Genomic DNA, 23,305 nt, shown 5'->3' with positions numbered 1-23,305 from the left:
TTAGCCCAAAGCACTTCATCAATCACAATGCAAAGAGAAATTACAAGATTCAGATGTTCTGGGAAGCCACTTGTCCTGTCAGCAAACTGGAAAGTGATGATGGGTCACTGTTCTAATTCTCAGTAGTATTCTGCTTCCAAACCTTGCTAAGCATTTTACCCACAAGGCTACAGGTGAAAGTCTATTCTTCCCTTGGTTTTTCCACATGATCCAATAGTGCTGCTGGATTGTGGAGGAGAGGGTTAGGATGTGACTGGAAAATTTTGTCCTGCACTCCTAGTTGCTGTAGAAAGGGGGCTGATGCCACTTTCATTCTTCTGGGATGTGTCACCACAGACCCCTGGGAGGAGCCTTGTCTCACACACCTTGCAGAGCCGAGCTGGAAGTCTCAGAGCCAGTGCTGTATGGTTTGTGTGCCAGGGTCTCACAGTGTCAGAGCAGTCATCTGCAGGCTCTGAGATAAGTTTAGATCTCCACAGTGAGGGAGAGGGAGGACGTTTTTGTACACGTAAACCCAAAACTCAAGTACTGCTCACTGAATTAAGTGTCATGATGATAGTCGTGTGTCCTCCCCACCACTGGTCTCGTTGCTTGTAGCATGTTACCTTGGAACCATGCACTGGGATGTCTACAAGAGGGAATCTACACAGAGCAGCTCCTGACGTTGTAGGATTTTGAGCTGCATCTTGGCACTTGAACTGTTAAAAAAGGAGACATTGAAGGCTCATTTTGGACTTGTCCTTGGTCTCAGACAAAGTTAAAACCAAACTAATTTCCGAGAGGGGTTGTATTAAAAAAACAAAAGATGTTAAAGCTCGTCTCATTTTCTATCCTACTCTGGAAGGGTTACTCCCACTCTGCAAAGTGGTTTCATTAGTGTAGGGTATTGGAGTCACATTGAGGTGACCTGCGAGTTGTCTTGATTTGCTGCAGCTTCATTACTGAGGAGATTTTTTTGAAGATTGTTGCATTGCTGAAATTGGTAGCTCTGTGTGAGGTGTTCAGTTACCCAGGCAGCAATGTAAATCTTTAGTGGAGGCATAAGAATTTCTGTTATCTGAAGCTTATCTCTCATCTTACCCAGGCTAGGTAATGCAACTTTCACGGCAAGCATCTGGCCTAGAAGGATTGTGTGTGGGGGAGAAGGCCATAGTTGGCTTAAGCCCTGGAAATCTTTCGGCTGTCTTCATTCTAGAAATCTGCCTCAGTTTTCCTGATGGCAGTGGAGTTGTGCCCTGCTGTAGGTTGGTTACTGCCTGTGCTTGTGAATATGAACCCCTTAACAGACTCCAGGCACGTTTGAAGACCAGCCAGTATTCAGCAGAGTCCTAGCAAGCCTTCAAACAGACCTGGCTTTTCTGAGTATGAACTGCCTGCAGCAGTAGAGTTTTACAAACACTGCTTTAGTGTGGTTGGCGCTGTGGGAGCAGAAGGAAACCCTCCTTTGAAGACCTTCCCGAAATGAAACTGCATCCACCTAGGCAGTGCTTTGCTTATCAGCAAGGTTGGACTGAGAGGTGGTGGCACTGTCTGAGGACAGTTAAGGTTACTGCATGGGGCGTGGAAGGAGTGCATCAAATGCCACCAGAGACACTTGGTACAGGGAGATAAGCACGGGGCTGTCCCGCCAGCTAATTAGAAAAGCATGAGTTGTCAGTCTGGAAATCTAAGATACCATCTTTGGATTAGGAGGAGGCTCAAGTACAGGGCACTAATTACTGATTTAATACAATCACAGTGATTGTGTAATATTCCCTGGCACGAAAGAAACATTATTGCCTACTTATGGATACAGGTGAACAATGGGGAGAGCCCATCTGTCAGTTGCTGGGTGGGTGTTTCCTACAAACTCCCTTTGGCTCCAGAAAAATGTTGCTTTCTTCTTCAAGTAGGACACTTGATGTTATATTTGCCACCTCCTTCTCTCAGAGTTTGAATGGGTGAGAATACTTTGAGCTGCTTTGTTCACGGCTACTTGCACACTGAGGGAGGAGTAGGTTTGATGGAATGCTTGGTGATTGTAATACTTTGTAGAGGCCTGGCACCAAACCCCCTGGGGAAGGTATGGCTGAGGGAAGCAAAAATAGAGTGGGCAGAGGGCTGAGAACTTCCACCCACCCTTCCTGCAGAGCTGCAGTTTGACACTTGCTGATGAGATCTCCACTTAGTCTTTGCTGCACATGGTTTCCAGGTGCTGTCCTAATATCTCTGAACTTCTTGCCCAAGGGGGCTTGCCTGGCAAACCCACAAGTTATGTATTTACACTGCCCACCTTGCAGAAGTGGTGACCTACTGCAGGCTGGATGCCTGCTTACTTTTATATTTGAAAAAATCACTTCATTTGGCTAGGGTGGAGATCTCCTGAAGGAGGAGTTCTTTGTTGTGGAAAGTCAAGATTCAAGGACCTGTCTGTTGACTATACCTTGAAATAATTTTAAACTGAAGTGGCTATGCAATTAGGTCCTGAGACCTGTGAAGAAGGAGACTTGTTGGTATAATTGCGTTGCTGTGTTATTTCTACAGCCGTTGGGCTACAGCTGTGCAGAAAAAAAAAATGCACCAAAGGAGTGTGGTCATGTTTACAGGTTGGTTACAAATTAAGCTTACTGGCTGGAAGTAGAGAGATACCTTCAGGAAGATGACTGGAAAGAGCTGGTTATTGAGTGGCACTGGCTCTTGTCTCCAGTGATCATAAGTGGCAGCAAGAGGTTTGTCTCTGCATGTTTGTGTCTGGAGCAGTTCTCTGGGGAGGTGATGGACTGCATTGACTTTCTGGCAGATGAAGATGACAGTGAAACATGACAAAGATGATAACCTGATGTCTAGAGCAGAAGAGAGTGGAACATCAGTTTTAAAGTCAAATATCTGCATTGGAAGACCTCCCAAGGATAGGCAGTACATCGCAAGAGTAATAGTGAATTTTTCATGTGCTTCAAGTTTCCTTCCCTGGAAGAGGAAGAAGAGTCAAAATTTCTTGTGAAGTTATCCTAAGATGAAGTCTTACTTGAGAATTGCAAATAATGCACTTTCACTTAGTCTAACATTAGTGGTGTTCTAAGTACTGAAAAAAATTCATTGGCATATATAACCAGTTTAATATTGCCACAGCATCTTAGGTAACAAGTATTTCCTTATTACTGTTGGGATTAATTTATTGTATATGTCGAGCGAGTTGCTTTACTGTGAATTGTATCAGCTTTTATGCTGATGGTAGTATCTCAGCTGAGTAACTTTGGGCTGTTTTGGTCTTTGTCAGCTTTCCCCTTTAAATTCATCATTTTGAGCTCCAAGGTGGCATTAAACATAAACCTCTCTGTAGTGGCTTTCTGCTGAGTAGCTGTTGATGGAAAATTTGGGTGTTACGAAGCACATAGTTTTGATGGCTTGTTAGTGAAACAGAGAACTTTTTTTTGATGACAGAATTGGGGTAGTATTTTCTCTTGAATTATTTTGAGTACATGTTGAGCCTAGCCTGTCTCTTCGAGGGCAAACTACAAGGCTTGGAGGAGGACTGGAGAAGACCCTTGCTTTGGAGCTTATAGTGGCAACCCTTCTCAAAACTTGGAGGAGCTCCAAACACAGGACCTGTGCCACTGAGTTATTAATTCTGAGTTCTGCATGACTGTTCTTCTGTGGGAAGAGGTTGTATTCAACATCCCTGTCCAAAGTTGTTTGTGTCTGGTAGCAGTGGCTGCCTGAAAAGTCCAGGAACAGAAGTAGATCACTGGGGCTGAGGTTGTGGCTTAGTGTTTTTCAAAGCTTGTTATGTGGGGGTATCTGCACAGATAATTGCAAACTTGATGGATGGGATGCAGCAGGCATATGCTTCATTGTCTGGGAAGTTAATTTTTTTGTCAGCTTGGTTCTTGTTTTTCTCAGGTGGTATTTTTTCTACTTCCTCCTGTGGGGAAGAGGGGAGTCAACAGACTTCCTAACATGTGTAGGAAATTTTTTTTTTTTTAGAGAAATGCTACTTAAACACCTGCTAGCTGGTAGATGCAAGTCACGTTGACCTTTTACTCTTGGCTTTCTATTACTGTTTTCCACAGTATTCAAAGATGTTTCTGGCTCTTCCCTGCTTGTGTTTGATAGTGGTGCCATAATGTATAGTGGATTTTCTTTAGAGTCCTCAAGGTTGTGACACAAATTTGTTCTTCTATAGTGCACCATGATTTTTATCCCGTGCCTTCCTTCATGTGTTTAAAAAACAAGGAATGTGGAGAGAAATCTGTTTACATTAGTTGCCTTTAAAGATTGTTCTTGTAGGCAGAGACCTATTAACTCTTTAATGAAAACCACATACACAGAAGACAGACCTGAAACTTTGAATGCTCCTTTCCCATGGCAGTATGGCCGGCTAATGGTTTCTGAATGTGTTGGGACTTGCCTCTGTGTGATGTTAATAAAAAATGGCTATTCTGTGGTAACTAGCACTCATTCACACCCTTCCATAATCTGAATTTTCAAGTTTAAGCAAGTTCTACATTTCCATTTTAAAAGCAGTTAGACTTCACCGTGTTCTATCCAGTTTAACAGAAGAGTCCCCTTTTGAACATGTGTGCAGCTTCTGGAGTCTGGAAACAAACTGCTCAGTGGACTTGAAGGGTTTCAGCTAGAATGTGGTACCAGTTTAATACCAGTCCCCTGTCTCTTCCATAGTAGCTCTGTGCTAGCGAGCTGTCCAGTGAATTGCTTCCCTACTATATGAAAATACTTCCACTGGATACTTAGACACTGCTGTGTGTAAGACTGTCTCCCATAACTGGAGTGTCTGCAGCAAGGAGCAAGACCAGCCTGTGCTAGAGGGCAGGGCAGGAGCCAGTATTCAAAACTGCAGACAGAGAGACTTGGATGAAAACATCTGCTGTGCTTGTACAATTGTGGATGTGGCTCTGGTTTTGTGCCTCTGCTGCCATGGGAGTTGGCGCCATGTCGTGACACATTTTGGTTGAAGATGGGAAAGCTCAGAGTGCTTCTTTCAGATTTGGTGCTAAACTAGCCAAGTGAGAAACTGTGGCAACAGTAGAAACTGCAATAAGAAAGACAATGCTTCCTTCTAGTTTGGAACTTTCTTTTAGAAAGAAAAAAGGTATTAAGAGTACTGATTGGCGGGGATGTTGACAATTTTACAATTTAAAATCAAATCCCTCTTGAAATGACTTGAAACAAAATGGTGGGAGTTTTGTGTGTTCTTGAGGTGGTTGAGGTTGTGGTAGGGATCACAAGCAGTAATCTGCCACAGCACTAACTCAGAGCTTGAGGTGCTGTGTGTGCAGTTGCAGCCAAGGCTTCTTTGCTGCTCTGGGGGTGAGGTTTTGCTGGCAAGGAGGGAGTTTAGTGTACAGACAGGAACAATCCCTTCTGGCTGAGGGTAGGATTTGTTGGTTGAGGTGAGTCCATTGGTGTACTGAACCAGTTTTGATCCCCATCAGCCAGTGGGGATTTGAACTGGCTGCCTGGAATGGAGGGACCTTTGCTCTGGTGACTCCTGTGCAGCCAATGTGGGAAGTTGGGACACATGTGGCAATGCTTGTAGGGTTAGGGAAGCCTTAGACCTCAGTGCTGAATCTAGATGTTGTGCTTGGTGGTGGTAAGATGTGGCCAAGGAGGATGGGGGTGAGGTAATGAACTGAATAGTCTGCTGTGCAAAGGGTGCTTTTGTTTCCAGGCTGTGTGCAGTCTCATCTGCTGTCAGGTCCACTCTGTTCTAGTAAGACTTTTGTGAAGGCCTTATTTGCTCAAACAGAAGGTATTTAGATTTGCTGCCCCAGTGCTTCCAATTAGTGAACTTGTGCCTCCAGCTTCCTTCCAGTTGTTTATTGAACCAGGTGTCTGCTGCACAGCCTCTTCCCTTACTCTGAGCTTGGCCTGCTTTCCTAACACTGACGGAAAAAGTAGGGCAGATTTCTAGCTTTGAGTATTATTAGCCAGGAAACAAAAAGACGCCCTGGGTTTTTATCACTCCCTTCCTACAAGAGCTAACCTGTGATGAGGGGGTGCTTCAGGAAGCACTATGGTGATGCCAGGAACTGTGCTCTGTGGGGAAGGTGGTGACCAGGCCCTTAGTCTGTTCCCTGGCTGCCTGGAGGGGTTTATTTGGCTGCAGATGGAGGGACAGAGGAAGTCTCTAATGAAGGTTGTGGACAAGAGAGTTTTAGGGTTCAGGAGCATAACCAGAGCCCAAACATACAGTTTTGTTTGTTTGGGTGGGTTTTTTTGTTTGTTTGTTTTCTTTTTTTTTTTTAGTTGTTTTTTTTGTGTGTGTGTTTGGTTTTGTTTTTTTGCTCTGTTTGGTTTTGGGTTTTTTTTTGCATAAGCCAAAAGCTTACTTCTGAGGTGATGCTGTGCCTCTGAGTGGCAGCAAAGTCTGGCCTGGCCTTCTTTGTATGTGTGGCCCTGGTTGTCAGAACTGTGCTTAGAGTATGCTGGTGCTGTTTCCTGGACACGTGTGGTTGGGATGTAACAGAATTCAGCCTGGAAACAGCTTGAGCACCTAGTTTTTGAAAACTGATCGTTTTACATTCCTGTAGCCTTGTGTTAGTGCTTTATCTCACTGACCAGCTGATGACATTGATTGCTGAAGGCCAACAGTCAAAACAGAATCCAGACCTCTTCCTGCTTTCACTTAAAGTAGATGGGTTTTTATGGTGACCTGCTTAAGGATTCTGTCCCCACCTTTATGGGTAGATGGTGGCAGTTGCAATAATACAGATTATTAATCAGCTTTTACTTTAAGACACAAATTTACTGTCTGTCACTAAAACATCCAGGGAACTGATGGGTAACTGCTATTGTGAGGAATAACCAAAGATTTTTGTCCTGACCTACCTTGTTTGATTCCTTAAAATAGACCAATGCTGCTCATATCTGACTTACCACAGCTTTGCAGCTGTATATGAATAACCTATTTTGTGACATGCTTTCAGTCTTTTTTTTTTTTCCTCCAGTCTTAATTTAACCTATAATACTGTTCTTTTTCATTTCTTTCAGAATGGACTGCTGAATTGGGATTTATTGCAGACTCAACTGTACAGCGCTCCTCGTTGCTTCATCTATTACCAGTTATTTAAATTGGACTTTTAATATCCTGCCAGCTGCTGTCCACACACACATGGTGCATTGTTGCCATTCTCAGAATTGCATCTTTGAAACCCAGGCCCTCAGTAACCTTCATCGAAGAAAGAGGCGACCTCCTGCGTACATTTGTAGAGGGAGTTTTTGGCCCTGCTGCCCACTGGCTTTCTGGCTGGTGCTGTATTTCTGAGACACTATGGAGCCCAGTATGGAGTACTGCTTAGCGCAGGTGCTGCAGAAGGATGTTGGAAAGAGACTTCAGGTTGGCCAGGAATTGATAGATTATTTCTCAGATAAACAGAAGTCAGCTGATCTTGAACATGATCAGACTATGCTGGATAAAATGGTTGATGGATTGGCCACTTCATGGGTAAATTCCAGCAATTATAAGGTAAGACTTTGTCAGGTGGAATGGGACTACTGTCTGAAGTTTTGATGTCAAGTGCTACTTGATCTAAATGAAAACTGCATAGTAGACATTCTATTATACTGTTCTGTAATCTGGTAATTACACTGAATCAGTGATTGTTGTTCCATATCTTGTTAGTTGACAGCTGAGGACTCAAGGTAGTAAGAATTCAGTCAATGGTGTTTTAAGCACAAGTGGATTTACATTTGGTGTTCTTGGTTTGTGGTAGCCTGGTTTCTTTGCTTACCTTGTTAGCTGGTGGCATGCTTTGATCATCCCAGTAGTTAGCAATGTTGATTATTTGCTGCCATACTGAAAGGTTTATAAAACTGAAAAAAGCATATATAAACACTATTTTTCACTATCATTAAATCTTGCTGGACTCCTTTTCCTGTTTTCTGTGGGCAACACATTAGGTCAGTAGTCCTTAGCTCAAGGAATGTAATGTTGTGTGTATAAATCTTGAATTTGATAGTGTTGGGACGAGTTGTTGGACATAGAATTCCACTGCCTTGTTATTCCTGTCATGTTACCTCATCTCCCTACAGGTTTAGTGAGGAAGTCCTACCACAGCCACTTACTGTGGGAGTGGGGAGGGATTCTCAGCTGTGGCTTGGAAAACTCCGGTCCTGCTCTGTTCATGAGGCTCTCTGAAAAGTCTAATAGAGTACTGAAGCTACTGTATGGGATGTAATAATGTTCCTTTCTGATAAGTCCAGAAGAATCTCAGAGTGAAAGTTCCTACAGAGTGGAGCCTAAAGGTGCTTAACTGAGGGTTTTACTGGAGTTCACACATGTAGAAGTGAAGGAGGGACTGGCTGTATTGGTTGTAAGAGCTCTGGTGCTCAACATACCCAAATCAATTAAAATTATTTTTAACAGAAATTTTGATTGGGAAGTGATTGTGAGATTGCAGAGTGTTCTGCATGACTGCATTTCTTTCTCCTCATTTTTGTCAACAAGCAGCTGTTGTGGAAGCTGTTAGGCATGTAGGGACAAAAACCCCCCAAATGCTAAAAACATAATCACCAAACCACCAGTTAGTATGGTCTCAGTAGAGGATCTGTTCTGGTGGAGAGCATGAAGCAATTTTTAGTTTGCTGTTGTGAACAAGCAGTGTGCATATAACTTTCTGAGAGTATTTCATATTTTTATTGCACATTTTCTTGCTAACTGGCTTTCTCTTACTTGATTCTCAGTGGAAGAATAACCCAAGCAGAGTAAAATTGAAATTGTTACAAAATGTGCTATTTGCATGGATTTCATGAAGTGGTATGGATCACAGAGCTGTGCAGTGCATTGCAATCCCAGTATCACACTTAGTTTGCAGAATTTCTGTTCATATAACCTGCTCATCTTCCCAATCTTTTGTGTGTTGAGCTACACACTTACAATGATCTCTGTGGTATTCACTTTCCAGTGACAAACTGGTGGCACTTCTGTACTGCAGTGACTTTGTTCCAGAACTCATGCTGCTGAGGTGGCTGTTCATTAATATGTGTGTTCTATAGATAGCATTTGCTGTGATTAATAAGTTCTAGTAAGCATAACAGAGACATGTCTCAGATGTCTGGAGGGTGTTTTCTCAGTGAATGAGTATAATAGGAGATGTGAAGCCTTTGAGTGGGGCAAGCTGACTATGTGGAGGTCAGTGAGGTGGTGAGGTCTGCTTCAGGATCCAGCCAAGGCTTAGTGCACCCTCTTAAGCCAGTGTCTTCCTTTTGTTTTACTGCCTGCATCTGCATTATTGTTGCCTTTCTTCCTGAGTGCTTGAGGGGTGGGGGTTTGGAAGCTCAGCTTTCTCTGGTGTGAGAGAGCACAGGGGAGCTTGTGTCATCTGATCCAGTTCATGGATTAGTATGTCAACTTCAGGAGTGAAAGGCCAAGCATCACTGCCCTAGAATAGCCATCTGGAGAGCTGAACTGCAGTGGTCTGGTCACAGCTGAAAAAGCTGAAATATTTGTAGTATATTTCTCTTCTCACCTCAGTCCTGTCATTTGGAAAAGTATCAGCTTAAAAACAAAGATTGAAATCATCTTTATTATTTGAAAGTTCCTAACACTTCAGTGATAAAGTGTATGCTCTCAGAATAAGACTGAATTTGTATAACAGACCCATTATCTTGGGACTGCATCCAGTTGATTCGTGGCTCCTGCCTGTCTAGGACTTGTCCAACTAAACACTTGTGCTTATGTTATCACTGAGGAAACATCAGTGAACCAGAGAAGTGACATGTCTAAGGCAAACCAGTTCAGTTTGGATTAAAAGGAGCTTGAACTGATGATGGAATTATTGCACCTTTACAGGAAGGGCTCAAGCTGTCTCCCTCTTGGCATACAGGTTTGCTCTGTGTATGTCATGGTCATCATTGACCTTTTTAGGCTTTGTTTTTCTGTACCTTGTTTCTATTTTTCATGACACTATTTTGTGAAGTCCTTGACCTCAGCATCATGACTGGAAACAATGGAGTCTTATTTTTCAAGAGATTCAGGAAAAGAAGAATGGAGAGCAGAGATGCTTTTCCTTGCTTGGTGCTGTCCCAAGTCTGTTAAAAACATCATGTGTGAAACATAGTGATGCCTAACGTGCTTCTGATAGCACTCAGTACTCTGAAACTCTTCTAACAATAGTCTTGTGACCTGATCACTGGTTCCTGCTTTGTAACAGGCAGCTGCCTTAGGTGCAGAAGGCACTTGGATATTTCAGGATGCTTTTCAAATCAAGGAAACATAAAAGTGATTATATGAAAAGAGGCACTGAGGTCCAGTGCAAAGCCTTTTGTGTGTTTGTGCTTGCCAGGAGTGTGCTTGAACTGCACCCAACAGGCATTGCAGGGTTGAGTTTTCCCAGCAGTACTTACCGGTGTGTGGAAGACAGAAGAATGGTGCAGAGTGAAAAGATGAATTGGCTTTGAGAGCTCTTACTCCTCTTTGGAGCGCAGTTGCTTAGAGCAGACAGCCTGTGTTTGTGCAGGCACTAGGAGTTGTAGATTACAGTTTACCAGTGAGGTTGGGCTGGGGAAGGTATTGCAGGATGCTGCAGACCTGAGAGGAACTCTGCCTCTGTTCTGTTCTTCATGTGTTCTGTTTGCTTGGTCTGTGTTGTTTCAGGATGGTGGTTCTGCTTGATTCCATTTCTTCCCCTGTTAAACATAAGAGAGAGTTATTTTGCTGAGCTTTAAATCTCCAAATAATAATTAAGGCCTGCGCAGAGCTGACTGTCTTGAGACATGAGGCAGAATAGCACAGCAGTGTCAGAGGCTTCAGCATGTCCCCTCAGGTTCACAATCCTAGGGCAAGGGGAGAGAGCTGAAATCATTGGTAATCCCTTGGTGAGCCATCTTGCTTTGAGCTGCTTCTGCAGTATTTAGTAATGCTGATGTTAAGTGTGCAGGATCTCCTGGCTCATCTGTGGTTGATGAGCCTTTCTCAGTACCCAAACCACGATGTGCCACTGATGTTCCATATTAAGGTGTAATGCAAAGTAATATGTCCAGGATCTTAAAGTAGTTTTCAACCAGCCTGATATTCCTAGAGGTGAACTGAGAGTGTTCAGCAGTGACCTTCTCTTGTCTGCTTTTCCTCAACAGTATTGGGAGATGAGGTTTCTTGCACCTTTCTTTTCTTTGGGATGTGTTGCCTGTGCTGTGTGAGTTGAGGTTTCTAGTGGAAATAGCCCTTGTTATTGCAGGGTTTTTTCAGACAAACATCCAAATGTGAACTCAGAGATTGGTGATGACAGAGCCTTCAAAACAGGTCAGGATGCAACATACTGAAGAGATTCTATTCAGTGTTTCCACATATTGCAGGGTGGCAGGGGAGGCCCATTTGAAGTGAAACTGGATGAAGGTTTGCAGTAAGTGATGTATTTTTTTATGCACTTCAGCAAGCAGTGATTTTTTTGGTGCTGCACTGCCCTCACTAGACAGGGTTTGATTTCCAAGTAGAGTATCTTACCTTGCATGGGATGGTCCCTTTGTCCCAGTGCAGCTTGATCTGTGCAAGGCTCTGTGCCCAGCAGCCTGCAGGACTGGGTTTTGCCTTTGAGAGGTGAGTTAGGAACTGACATGGTTAACAGACCCCCCGGTCTGAGGACACATCCACAGCCTCCTGCTGTGCTGGTAGACTCAGTCTGTCAGGACAGGGCTGTGTCCTGAGCTTTGTTTGTGTTCATGTATGCAGCACTTCAGATTTGATTTGTTTAGCTCCCAGCTGATTTTGTTACTGAGAGAGACATCATGGTCTTTAAAGTAAAATGTATGGTGAGATGTTAACAAGAATTTTTTGATATGATGAAATATTGCATGGACGTTTTGTTTCCCATGACAAAATTCCTAATAGCATTAGAGAAAGCAATCTTCCATTCTGATCTGTTTCTGAATATCAAGTGTTACAAGAGCATGTTTCACTGAGCTGAAGAGAAATAAAACTTACATAAATTAGCTGGCTTTCTTAAACTGTGTATTGAATAATTTTTTTTGCTTTGCTAATTGAGGGGTAGAACAGATGGTGCAGGCTTAGTTTAAAGTGACATCATTAGAGTTACTTAAGCTGATGAATGGTTGTTCACTATAAGCATACATTTGTTCTCTATACCATGTTTATTTTGGTTGGAATTCGGTGGAAGAAATCCCGATTTAAGAAATAATTATCATGCATGGTTTTGGGTTGATATGATAATTTGGTGAGTGTGTTTTGTTGGGTATTTGATGCATGGAGGAAAAGGACTTCACCATCTGGGGAAGAAAGAGAGACTTGTAAAGGGTTTCCAAGCAGCTGCTGTTAGCTGGTGAGTTTTGAGCTGCAGGGGCTTCATGGAGATCAGTAATGTATACATTCATTTAGCACTTTCATCCCTTACAACCTCTTTACTATGAAGCTGAAATTGCTAATAAAAATTAGTCAAATTAGTTTTGATGCACAGAAGAGATGAGAAATGGACTATGGAGGAAAAACGATCTGGACTTGAGAGTAGAGCCTGTTCCTTGTATATGCCCATATTGTGAAAGGTAACTTGGCAGAAACTGCTTGTGATGACTTCTCTAGTGGGGAAAAGAGTTACCTTAGGAAGGGCTAAAGACTCATTGGGTTTGAACTGCGTTTGTGGAGTGTGCCCTGTCCTTATTTTTAGGCTTTTATGCTGGCATGCTCCTAATAGATAGGTTTTCCTGCCTTAAATTTATGGAAGAGCAGAGTTTTGGCACCAGGATATCCAGTTTCCTGTAGGCATTGATGTTAATTCCCTGTGCAGCTGATCAGTTGTTTTTTCTCTGTCTCTAGTATGTGGACCTGCCTTCCCAATACTTAACCACTCCATGTGGTAATTTGATTGGATTATGGTGCAGCTCTTACCTCTGGTATCAGCAGGGTGGAGAGTGCCACAGAGGCTGCAGTGCAGAATAAGAGATTGTAGCAGCTGAAATAGATCAAATTCAGTACTAGCTTCAGACCTTTGTATTCAGGATAGGGGAAGAATTAACTGCTCTAGCAAGTCAGAATTTAGAGTTTCCTTGTGGCTTTCTCTTCACACTTGGCAGGTAATAATGACTAGCATAACAGGATGGATTGTCCTTTTCTGGCTGTGGTGGGAAGAGTTCTCTTGGAGCAGTAATACTTTCTTCTTGTTTTATGCACAATGTGGATGTGCTACTGGTTGCATAAAACAAAACGTTTGTGAGCCTGAGCATACCAAACAACAGTATCTGTCAGTTGTTTACCAAGGTATTACCAAATCAAATACAAATAATGAGGACCTACAGGATCCCTGGGGAGCATGAAGAGAGTATACACAGTGTTGAAATAATTAGGACAGAAGTTTGTTTCCGTAGTGGCACATTCAGGGGCTGTCTAACCTCTCTTCCACAGGCTTTAGAGCTCAATATCCTAAACTCATTCATGAAATGAAGAGGAAAATAACCCCATCCCTGAGAAGAAAGGTAGCTTTTGTAAACCAAAGTGTATTTCCTTTGGGTCGCCTGTTTCAGAAGTAATTGAAGCCTGCAGTAGAGTCCTCTGGCATCTCAGGAGTGTCTGCAGCAGCACAGCAACCTTATAAACCATAATGAGGTGCTTTAAACCAACCAAGAGTTTGACATGCACTAAACCAACTGTTTTCATCTCTCTTGTTTTCACCAGACCTGAATGAGTCTAATTGCAGGCCTGACATGGTGTTTAATAGACAGTTTGATATCCTGTCTCTTGGTGGCCCATAGTGGATGGTGAGAAATGAGTAGAAAAATGGGATACAAAGTAAAAGTCTCCCTTGCATATCACTCCGGCTTGTAGAGATTTGAGTCCCTGATTTTATTTTCTGACCAAATTAAGTTCCCATAGGGTTTTAATGCTGGGACTAGCAAATGTTGTATATGTGTGGGGTTTTTTTCTCTTTTGTTTGTTTGATGTGGTGTTTTTGTTTTGTTTTTTGCATTTTTGTGTGTGTGGTTTTGTTTTTTTGGGGGGGTGGTTTTTGGTTTTTTGTTTGGGTGTTTTTGTTTTATTTTTGTTTTGTTAGATACATTTTCTCTCGGGAGTTTGGTAGAGTGCTTCAGTGTTGGCAAGGCAAGCAGGCTCTCATTTGGGACTGGGAGTCTGGGTCAACACACAACAGACTGAACCATTGTGGTTACTAAATTGAGAGGATAAAGCTATTCCTTTAATGCTGGTGTAGTGTTGCATTTGCAGCACCTCAGTGCTTGTCACCAGTGTTTATTAGAGGTCTAATAGAGTTAGCCAGCTCTCAGAAAACCTTGGTGTGTATTGCTTCACTGCAGGCTAAGGGTCACAGCTGATGCATTGGTGGAAAAGGCAGATTATTGAGGATTTATTTTCGTGGGATAAGGGTGTACTAATGCTATTGTGGAGTGCCTTATTGGGCCTTTCTGTGGCATGTGTTTTACAGTTCTAGTTCCCTGTCTGCAAGGAAGGAATTCAAGCTGGAACAGGTGCAGGGAAGGCCTAATGGGGTGTTCAGCATATTGGAAAGCCTGCCTAACCAGAGGAGACTAGAGGTTTGGCTTGTTTAGTTTACAGTATGAAGGCTGACAGGGAATATGACTGCTGTCTATAAATACATCAGAGGGGTGACCGTCAGGGTGGGGAAAGAACTCTTAGATTTAAAGGGCAAGGTTAGCACAAGAGCAAATGAGTATAAACTGGCTGTGGGTAAATTTAGGCTGCATGTCAGATGAAAGCTGCCAGCAGAAAGAACATTGGAAAACTCCTGGAGATGAATAGATAGGGACAAGACATTTGGTTTTGGGATAGATCTTGTGATGATATTGTATAGTTTATGTACAGTGTAGAGTAACAGGATTATGCACACTGATAGGGATATTTCATTTCAGTCCTCTGTGTGGTAGAACAGGTATGATACCATGCTTGAAACTGCTTGAAGACTTTAAATAAAATATTTTAAACAGTGTACTGGTTTTGGTCCTCAGAAATCCCCAAGTGGCTTACAGAGACTCTTCATGCTGTGCCTGTTACCTCAGAGTAAAATTAGCATTTCTATGCATGTGTGATCTATCTCCCTTCATGTTTACTAGGTAGCAGGGTGAGTAGGAGTGAATCCTCACTTTCCCTGATGTGACCTGAACGGAAGGTTGGTGTCAGTGCTGGATTTACTGGCACCTTTTTTTTTTTGCTAGTCTCTAAATTGTTCAGCAGAGTTCTGTTGTCCTCTTGATGCTGAAAGAAATACTCATCAGCCCCCAGGGTCCTCCCATGAGCACCAGCCTGTTAGCTTCTCCATTAAAAGTATGCACATTCTTCTGTGTCTTCTTTGTGGGATATACCTTGAAATTGTCTTAAAAGCCATTCTTGTCTCACCCTTTGAACTTCCACATGAAAAATTGTCTACTGAAAGTCCCACTGCAGCAGGCTCTAGTTGCCTCTGATTTGGTCTAGTTTTAATTAAGTGATTTTTTTAAGCAGGGAAGTTGTATGAAGCCTCATTTCCTTTGACTTTTTCTATGTAGATTTGCTGGCATCTCATGCTCTGGTTTTCCTAATGCTGAGGTCTGTGTTTCACTCTTTTGCTTACTGGATTTTGTAAGAGCATATCATCTTTGGTACCTGTTTTCCCTACCATGTTAGGTTAAAGTTTTGCTAAAATTGGCTAAAGAATTCAGGAGTTGGGGAGAAAAAAGAATGTATGAATGTTAGATGAACACTTTAATGATCTCTTCCTTAAAAATAGGACTGAAAAATACCTGGTAATACATGTTTTTTAACAATCTAGTGTGCTCTTAGCATTAAGTGTACCTATCGGTTTTTTTTGAAGGATCAGCCCACAGGACTGTGTAGTCTGCTGCAGGGTTACCTTGCTGTTTCAGATATGCAGTTCTGGCTCTGGCAGCCCTTCTTTTGCAGCAGGTGCATTTTGGGACTGAAAGGTAACATTACCTATATGGCAGTTGGATCAGCTCCTAGGATTTGGACTCACCATCTAGTTTCATCCACCATATAATTGTATACTGTCAAGGCCCTACCCTAAGACTTGTTTCTTACTTGTTTTTTAACGAATTTTTTAGCAGGTAAATGCTAAGTGTCCCAGTGTCAGAGGTGCTTACATGAATTGACTCCTGTGTGAAAGTTTTTGGGATGCCAGTGATGCAAGCAGTTTTGTGTGCTGACTCTGAGTCACCCAAGGTACCAGTAACAGTTTAACTGAGGCTGAGTGCAGTCAGAAATTTTCTTCCTACTTGCCCTGCTCAGAGCTCCAGATTTCTGATGGCTGGAGTTGTGCTTCGTGTTAGTATGTATGAAGCTGCCTCACGTAATTGTATCCCGTGTGTCATCTGGGCTGTGGCCATATCATTAAATGCAGGAGGGAACACAGTGGAGACATGTAGTCTCTGAATTTCTCCAAGTGAGTGTTGCCTCCCACAAATCATTCATTACTTTCTTTCTAGATGAGATCTCTTTTTTTTTTTTTTTTTTCCTAGGCAAAACTAGGAACACTACTGTGTTCCTCATTTGTGCTAACATGGAGCTTTAAAACAAAACAACATTTGAGTATTCAAGAATCGGAGCAACGACTCCCAGTTATCAGGCTGTGGAGAGTCTGATAATTCTTTATAGTGTGGCTGGGATTTTAGCCAGAGGAAAGAATGTATAGATTGAATCTGCATTAAGCATGAGAAAGAAAAATTTTATGGCTACTAATGCTTTTTCATCTCCAGAAGTAACCTCCTGGAGAGAAGTTTGCGGAAATGATGAAAAATTGCATAGTAGAACCCCATTCTGACATAGAACCATAGAATGGCTTGGATTGGAAGAGACCTTAACCATGATCTGGTTCCAGCCCCGCTGCCACTGGATGGGATACTTTGCACTAGAGCAGGGTGCTCAAAGCCTCATCCAGCCTGGCAGTGCCCTTTGTGTGGCAGCTCTGCTCCTACAAGAAGGACAAGCACAAAGGCTGGCAAGGTTTCTTTGGGGTGTGGAAGCACTGTGAGGTGAACTGTGGTAGTACCACTTTGCCAGGGTTAAGAGTGTGCCAGTCAGCTGGTAGTTGAGAACCTGGTAGTAGCAAATGGGAGACCTAAAGTTGCTTCGATTCAGTGTGTTATGAAATTATATTGTCTGAGTAATATCAGCATTTACTGTGAAATATGTATTAGAAATGAGCTCTTTGTGCTAATTTTCTTTGTTCTTTGTGCCTGTTAGAACTATACTCCATTAAAAGACAGTGAGTTTGCCTTGTATTTCCATGACTCTCCATTTGACTAATATCAAGTGACACAGTTGTGTTGGGTCTAATTGGAAATCCTGCTGCAAATGGAGGCATCAGCGCTTGTGCAGTGACGTGGAACAAATGTCTGCTTTTAACAGTTTGGGGGCACTTTGTGTCTCACTGTTGGGAGCTTAAATAAAGGGTCACTGCTTGTTTACTGCAGCACAGAGCTGGACATTACAGACTTTTACTGACGTACACCCATCTCCAAAATTGTCCGATGGAGCCAGACCTGTTAATAATCCAATTTCTGTAATAGCGCTGTAATATAGAGACAGCTCTAGCTTTCACATTGGAATAAAAAGTGTACCTGAATTTTGAAGGGAATGCTGTTTGCTCATAGCTGATGGAGTCAGTCGTGATGCACCAAATTACTTAACCCAATACTCTTCAATAAACTGCATTTGTGTGTGCTTTCATCTGTTTGGAGTGACGTGGACAGAATGATCCTTGTGCAGATACTGCAGTACACTCCTAGTTTTGCAAATTAACGCCTTGGAGAAGGCAGGTGTGTACCTTGATTAACTCTGAGATGCTCAGAGGGTCACTGCAGTGTTGTATCCCGAGGTGTGAAGGGTGCCATTGCTGTGCTGCTGTTGTGTGCATGGCTGAACTGCTTGACCTCCAAAAGGAATTTCTCTCACAGTGATTGGATGTGGTATGGAAAGCTGAAACTGCTCACAGGTTTTAGGAGGTACATGCTCTTACTGACTGGAATATTTTGTCTGTCTGGCTAGGGCTTTTATTCCAGGCCTGTATAGGTGACTTTCCTGGTTTTCCTGTGTGTTCTACCTTCTGTCCCTTTAGGTCTTTGGGAATTTGTTGCTGTAATGTGAATGAGTTATGTGAGTAGGTCTAGTTGTGAAAGACTATTACTGGCTTCAATCCCCATCAAGATCTGAGCTTGCTTGTTGCCTTCAAAGAGCTCTGCTTCTTTCTTCATGTTGGTCAGGTCCCATTCTCTCCATGCAGTTCCATCTACTTCCTTCTGGAATTACCTGTTCCATAAGACTGCTAAAAGTTAATGAGAAGGTTTCCCAAGCAGGGAGGGCATGTGTGGAGAAAAGTGCTGTGTTTTTTGCTTGAAAAGTTGTGCCTAGAGGTGGCGTGATGGGAATTGGCACTACAGATGGATGGGAAGGCAGGAGCTACATCTTGGACCAAACAGCAGTGATTTGAAGGTGGAGATATGAAACTTCAATTTGCAGAACAGCTAAAGAGGGATGGTGGTGTGAGAAGAAGGATCATCTGTGAAAAGGTATCAGTGTAAGATAATTGCCTTACAGCAACAGTGATACAAACAGGGCATATATTTGGGAAAGGTGGAAGGGAAAGGATATGTAATAGGAGAAAGGTGAGCTGCTGAGAACCATATGAGAACTTCAAGCTGTTTAATACAGATGGGGTTGACTGGATTTTAGGTCTGCATTAAATACTTCTAGTTTAGAAACTTAATAAACTTGAAAAGTATCTTTCAGGTTTCTATCAGAGAGAGAGATCTTAATTGAGTAGTAGGTGCTAACATGGTTTTTCTCAGCTGTTGATCCTTCATTGTGCAATCACTAAGGTGTCTGGGGCTGATGCTTATTGATGGCTCTCTGATAGGTATTTCTGAGTTTTCTGGTGCTCATTTTCAGGAGGAAGTAGTGCATGAGAATTGTAGCAGAGTGTGCTGAAGCTGGACAAACATTTAAGGAGAGTTGGTGACTTTTCTAGGTGGTAGCTCTGTTACAAAACTCAGTCATGTGAAAGCTGGTGTGAGGGTGGCTTGCTGGCTCTTTGGTGTGTGGAAAGCAGATTTCGTGAGACGTAGTGGAGTTGTCTAGGTCCCATGGGCTCCCCAGATCTTTCAGCTAACATAAAGGAGGGAAATTAGGTGAATGGAAAGTTGACTAAGACAGGAGAGCCAGGATAAATTGCTGGAATACGCACTTTACACACTGTGGGTGCTCCAGACTTCCATGTGGTGTTTTCTGTGTTTTAACTAGAATCCAAATTTATCACAATTGTTTTGCAGGTGTGTGTTTTATGATGATTGCAAGATCACTAGTCAAACTTCAGTATCAGTCTGTTGTACTAGGCACAAAGGGTGGCTGTGGTGGTCCTGCTGTTTTTGTGTTACCAGTCGAGAGAGCTCATTTGGTGTAATTACAGCCCTTGAACACTGCTGAGTTTTGGATGGGTGAGACATGGAGTGAGAAAGCATGGGGAGCTGTGCAAGTGTCAAATGATCAGTTGTTGTGCACACAGGTTACTGCTGGCAGTTCAAAAGGCCTGGATAAAGCCCTCTGGGAAGTCTGAGCAGGTGTGTTTGAGCCAGGAGCTTGGAGGAGAAAGGAGCTGCTGATCTGGGAAAAGATAGAGCTGCAGGGAAGGATGAGGGTGGGATAGACTCTGCTTTCCCTGTAGGAAGATATCCAGTGGTGGCTCTCATGTGTTAGTCTGAGAGGAAGAGAGCAGGAGGACAGGTTCTGGTGTGTCTTTTCAAACTGGGGTAAGGGAAGCACAAGCAAAGAGAAGAGGCCAAGGGCAGGATTTCTAGATGGTGTTCATCAGGGTGGGAGTTGAGCCAGGGAAAACTTCTGGGATGTCAAACAGATGCCCTGAGCCTGTTTATCTTCCTTCTCTTTACTTCGTGGCTATCAGCAGTTGTAGGTGTCTGGCATCTTCAAACTGGGAGGATGGAAATGCAATGTGTTCCTGGGGGTTGTTTTCCGGGGCACTTGTGATAAATGAGAGCAGCATTTCTGGCAAGTGAATGTGTGCTAGGAAATGGCTCTACAGCCAAACTTGGCTGTGGAACAACTAAAACAAAAATGCTCTAAAAACTGCCTTTTTTAATCAGGAAAGGTGTGGTAGGATTAGGACAATGGGAAGTCTGGAACTTAATTAACAGCCAGATCCTGCTGCCGTTAAAGTTGGAGAAACTCAAATTGACCCCAGCTGCTGCAGTGTGCCATGTGCAGGCTCTCCAGAGATGGGACATAATTTTGGATGAACACTACAGCTAATGTGGGGAAGATCCGTCTGCTTATTTTTAGTTTTAGCTCTTCAAATGCTTTCGATAACATGCCTGTATTACTTGTGTGCATGTTAATAAGGATTAATTTACATTTCAATGTAGTTTCTTATGGAGATTTTTTCCTGGGAGACATTCATTTGAGGCTTACCTTTAATAATGGGTAATCGGGGGATAACTAATCTTGTTTAGTCTTTTGTTACGGAAGTCAGAGTTTGTGATTGAAGTTTATGATTTTCCACTCCCACTATTTGAAGCTTTTGAATCTGTGTTTCCATGTGATAGTTTCGGTGACTTTAAAGTAAAAACACATTGATAGTTATTTTTTACAGTCAATTATATATGAATTTATATCAGAAATCATGGGTTCTGTGCTAGTTACTTTGGCATTGTGTGAATGTGGCATCTTCTAAAAGTGCTGTTTCATATAAGGCTTTTACACACTAGAAGATGGGGAAAAAAATATTGGGCTATTACTGTTTTTTGTACTGCCCTAGGAGTGGATATGGGAACAACCCCAACCCTCTCTGCTTCTTTGCACTCTGGCTGGAGTGCACCAGTTTCCAACCTGTGAGTTCTCAGCCACGTGGAACTTGGTTTGTTGTTTAGGGAGCTGTAAAAGATAGTTCTATGGAAGTGAGGCTGTTGTTTGTGGGCTTCCATTTGCTCTGCAGAGAATCCACATCCTTACTAGAAAGTATGTAGATCACTGTATGTTTTATGAAGCCTGAAAACTGTTTCATGTGAATTGGGGGGTGGGGTATCCTTTTTTGGCAGATGACAAAAATGCTTATGTTTTTCTGCATTTTACTGTGTTGTATACAATGTCTGTGTCTAAGAAAAAATAAATTGTTGGTCAGAATTCTTAGTTCTGATTTTTTTCCTTTATTTGATTTGAAGATCTTAAATCAGGTTAAACCTTAATGCTGTTCCAGAAGAAAAACCTTATTCATAGAAAATAATTGGTTTCAGTGCAGGAGGAACTGCTTAGGATTTCATGAGCTGTATTACATGGGATATCAGATTAACTGATCTAATGAGGCTCTTCTGCCTCTAAAAATCTGTTGTGGGTGCAAATAATGTAGGATAAAGAGACATAATCTTTGCTGCCTGTGTTCCTTAAAATAATGTAGTTTGATGCTGGACAGATAATGTTGTTTTCAGTAATTTTTTTTCTTCTCTTGTCCTTGCTCTTTCTTTGCACTTGCTAGATCAGTGGTGTGAGAAAGACGGTTCCCTCTGCTTGCACACAGTGCTTTTTTTGACATCCTGAATTCTGCTCTTGGTTATTTTGAGGGAAATCTGCAATCTCTTTTATCTTGAAAAGAATCATTCCTAGGTATAAGCATCAGAGGAGAGCAGCTGATTAACCAACATTACAAGCTGGATTGTGATTTGGAATTAAGGTTTCAGTCACGAAGGTGTGTCCTTGTGCAGAGCATTGGTTGCTTGGGTTGATGCTGGGTGATGAGTTGGGGGTTGTGTCATTGTATTGAAAACGTTTCTGTTCTGTAGCAAACACAAGAGCTGAGAATGAGCTATTTGGAAAAGCTGATCACCAGATACTTGGTTGTCTCAGGACCTGTGGTAGTGTCCACATTCTTGCAAGAACTTGAGGGTGCATCCTGCTCCTCTGAGGCTTGAGGCTCTGCAGGGAGGGAGATAAGGATTGAATCCACACAGGGCTGAAAGGGATTCTTTGCCACAAGCGTTCTCTTTCTCACTGACAGGTTCAGTGTTTGTGGATGACATGCTTAAGCTGCATGTGGATATTGTTTTCATCTTCGTGCCTGTTTTGAATCTCTGCTGTTCAGTGCTCATTTTTGGAACAGTTGCATACCTGTGAGATGAATCTTGTTTTTTCCTTTTATCTAGCATCAAAAGATTAAAAGGAAACTTGAAAAGAGGTATACGTGCTTTTATTTGACTTGCACAGCTAATTTTCTCTTTAATGCACTGAGCTTCAACTTGCTGCTGAAAGCAAGTTTGTGCAGATGCACCAGGAGTCTGCAAAGGGAGGGTCACAGGGAGATACATGTTCTGTTCCTGGGGAGCCACAGATCCCCTGTTTCCTTATGCTCTTTTGTTAGTGATGAGCAGTAAGTGATCTGTCTGCACTGTGGACAGCTGAGCCTCAAGTCAGTCTTTGTCATTTTCTAGGCCTGGTGGGTCTCAGGCTGTGGTGGTGCCCATGCCTTGTGTGGTGCCATCTTTCAGCAGGGGCTGTGTTTGTCCAGAGTATTTGGGTTGGAGCATGGACTCCTTCAAGAGACATAATGCTGTTTGCTGCCTGATATCTAAAGCTTTCACTAGAACTAATCTGTATAAAACTTCCTGAAAGTCCTGCTTGTTAGGAGGTACCTCCCTGCTTCTCCCCAATCTTGCAAGATCTGATTTAGAAATATTTAGTGCATGTTTTTTGCTACATATACTGTAAATAGTTGGTTTGGAGATTCACTGCTCTTCTGATTGGCATAGTTAATGATTTACTTATCCTGAAAGTCTTTGATGCTGGATCAAAAGAAAATAAAATTTTTTTTGAAGAATGGGATTAATATAAATTTTTTAATTCTGTAGTGCATTTCATCTGAAAGTATCTGGAGTTCCTTTTCAGACCAACAAAATTGCTAAACCCATCACTGAAGCCTGCTGCTCCTACCTGCCTGAACAATAGACTTGGCATAAATGTGTTCTTTCTGTCAAAGAAATTTGACTGGTTTAAATATTGATGCTATGTTCTTTAGTCTTTAAGATGTTCTGTAAGATAGAGATTGTATTTAGTTCCTAGTTTACAGATAAAGTAGCAAGGCAATACTACAGGGAAAATTTGACAGTGGGTTTTCAGTGTACCCTGCCTCCCTTCTGCCCTCTGAATGGGAAAGAAACTCCCCTGAAGATTTAAGTGTATTTACTGCAACATTGGTAGAGGTTGATGTGGAGCTGTCCCTCCTGCCCTGTTTGCTGCACCAGCAGGTGTATTAGGTAGCCTGGCTGTGAAGGCATGTTGCTGCTCTGCCCACCACAGCTCTGGCTGTCTGAGGCTTTTCTTTACCAGGCTGTTCTGGAG

At 42.5% G+C, this 23,305-nt stretch overlaps 1 protein-coding gene across 15 annotated transcripts in view; it reads left to right on the top strand.

Moving 5' to 3' along the window:
- CLASP1 (cytoplasmic linker associated protein 1) overlaps nt 1-23,305 on the top strand; it is a 171,129-nt gene that overhangs the window by 4,712 nt on the left and 143,112 nt on the right. For all 15 annotated transcript variants that reach the window (XM_085066926.1, XM_085066924.1, XM_085066927.1 and 12 more), the window contains exon 2: nt 6,991-7,465. In XM_085066926.1, the coding sequence (XP_084923052.1) occupies nt 7,271-7,465 (195 nt within the window). In that variant the 5' untranslated portion in view covers nt 6,991-7,270. The remainder of the gene's footprint in view (nt 1-6,990; nt 7,466-23,305) is intronic.

The sequence above is a fragment of the Lichenostomus cassidix genome, chromosome 7 (assembly GCF_008360975.1).
Source record: "Lichenostomus cassidix isolate B80296 chromosome 7, HeHo_3.0, whole genome shotgun sequence".
In the NCBI taxonomy this organism is placed as follows: Eukaryota; Metazoa; Chordata; class Aves; order Passeriformes; family Meliphagidae; genus Lichenostomus; species Lichenostomus cassidix.
Note: the sequence above shows the minus strand (reverse complement) of the source record. Positions and strands in the feature narration are given on the sequence as shown.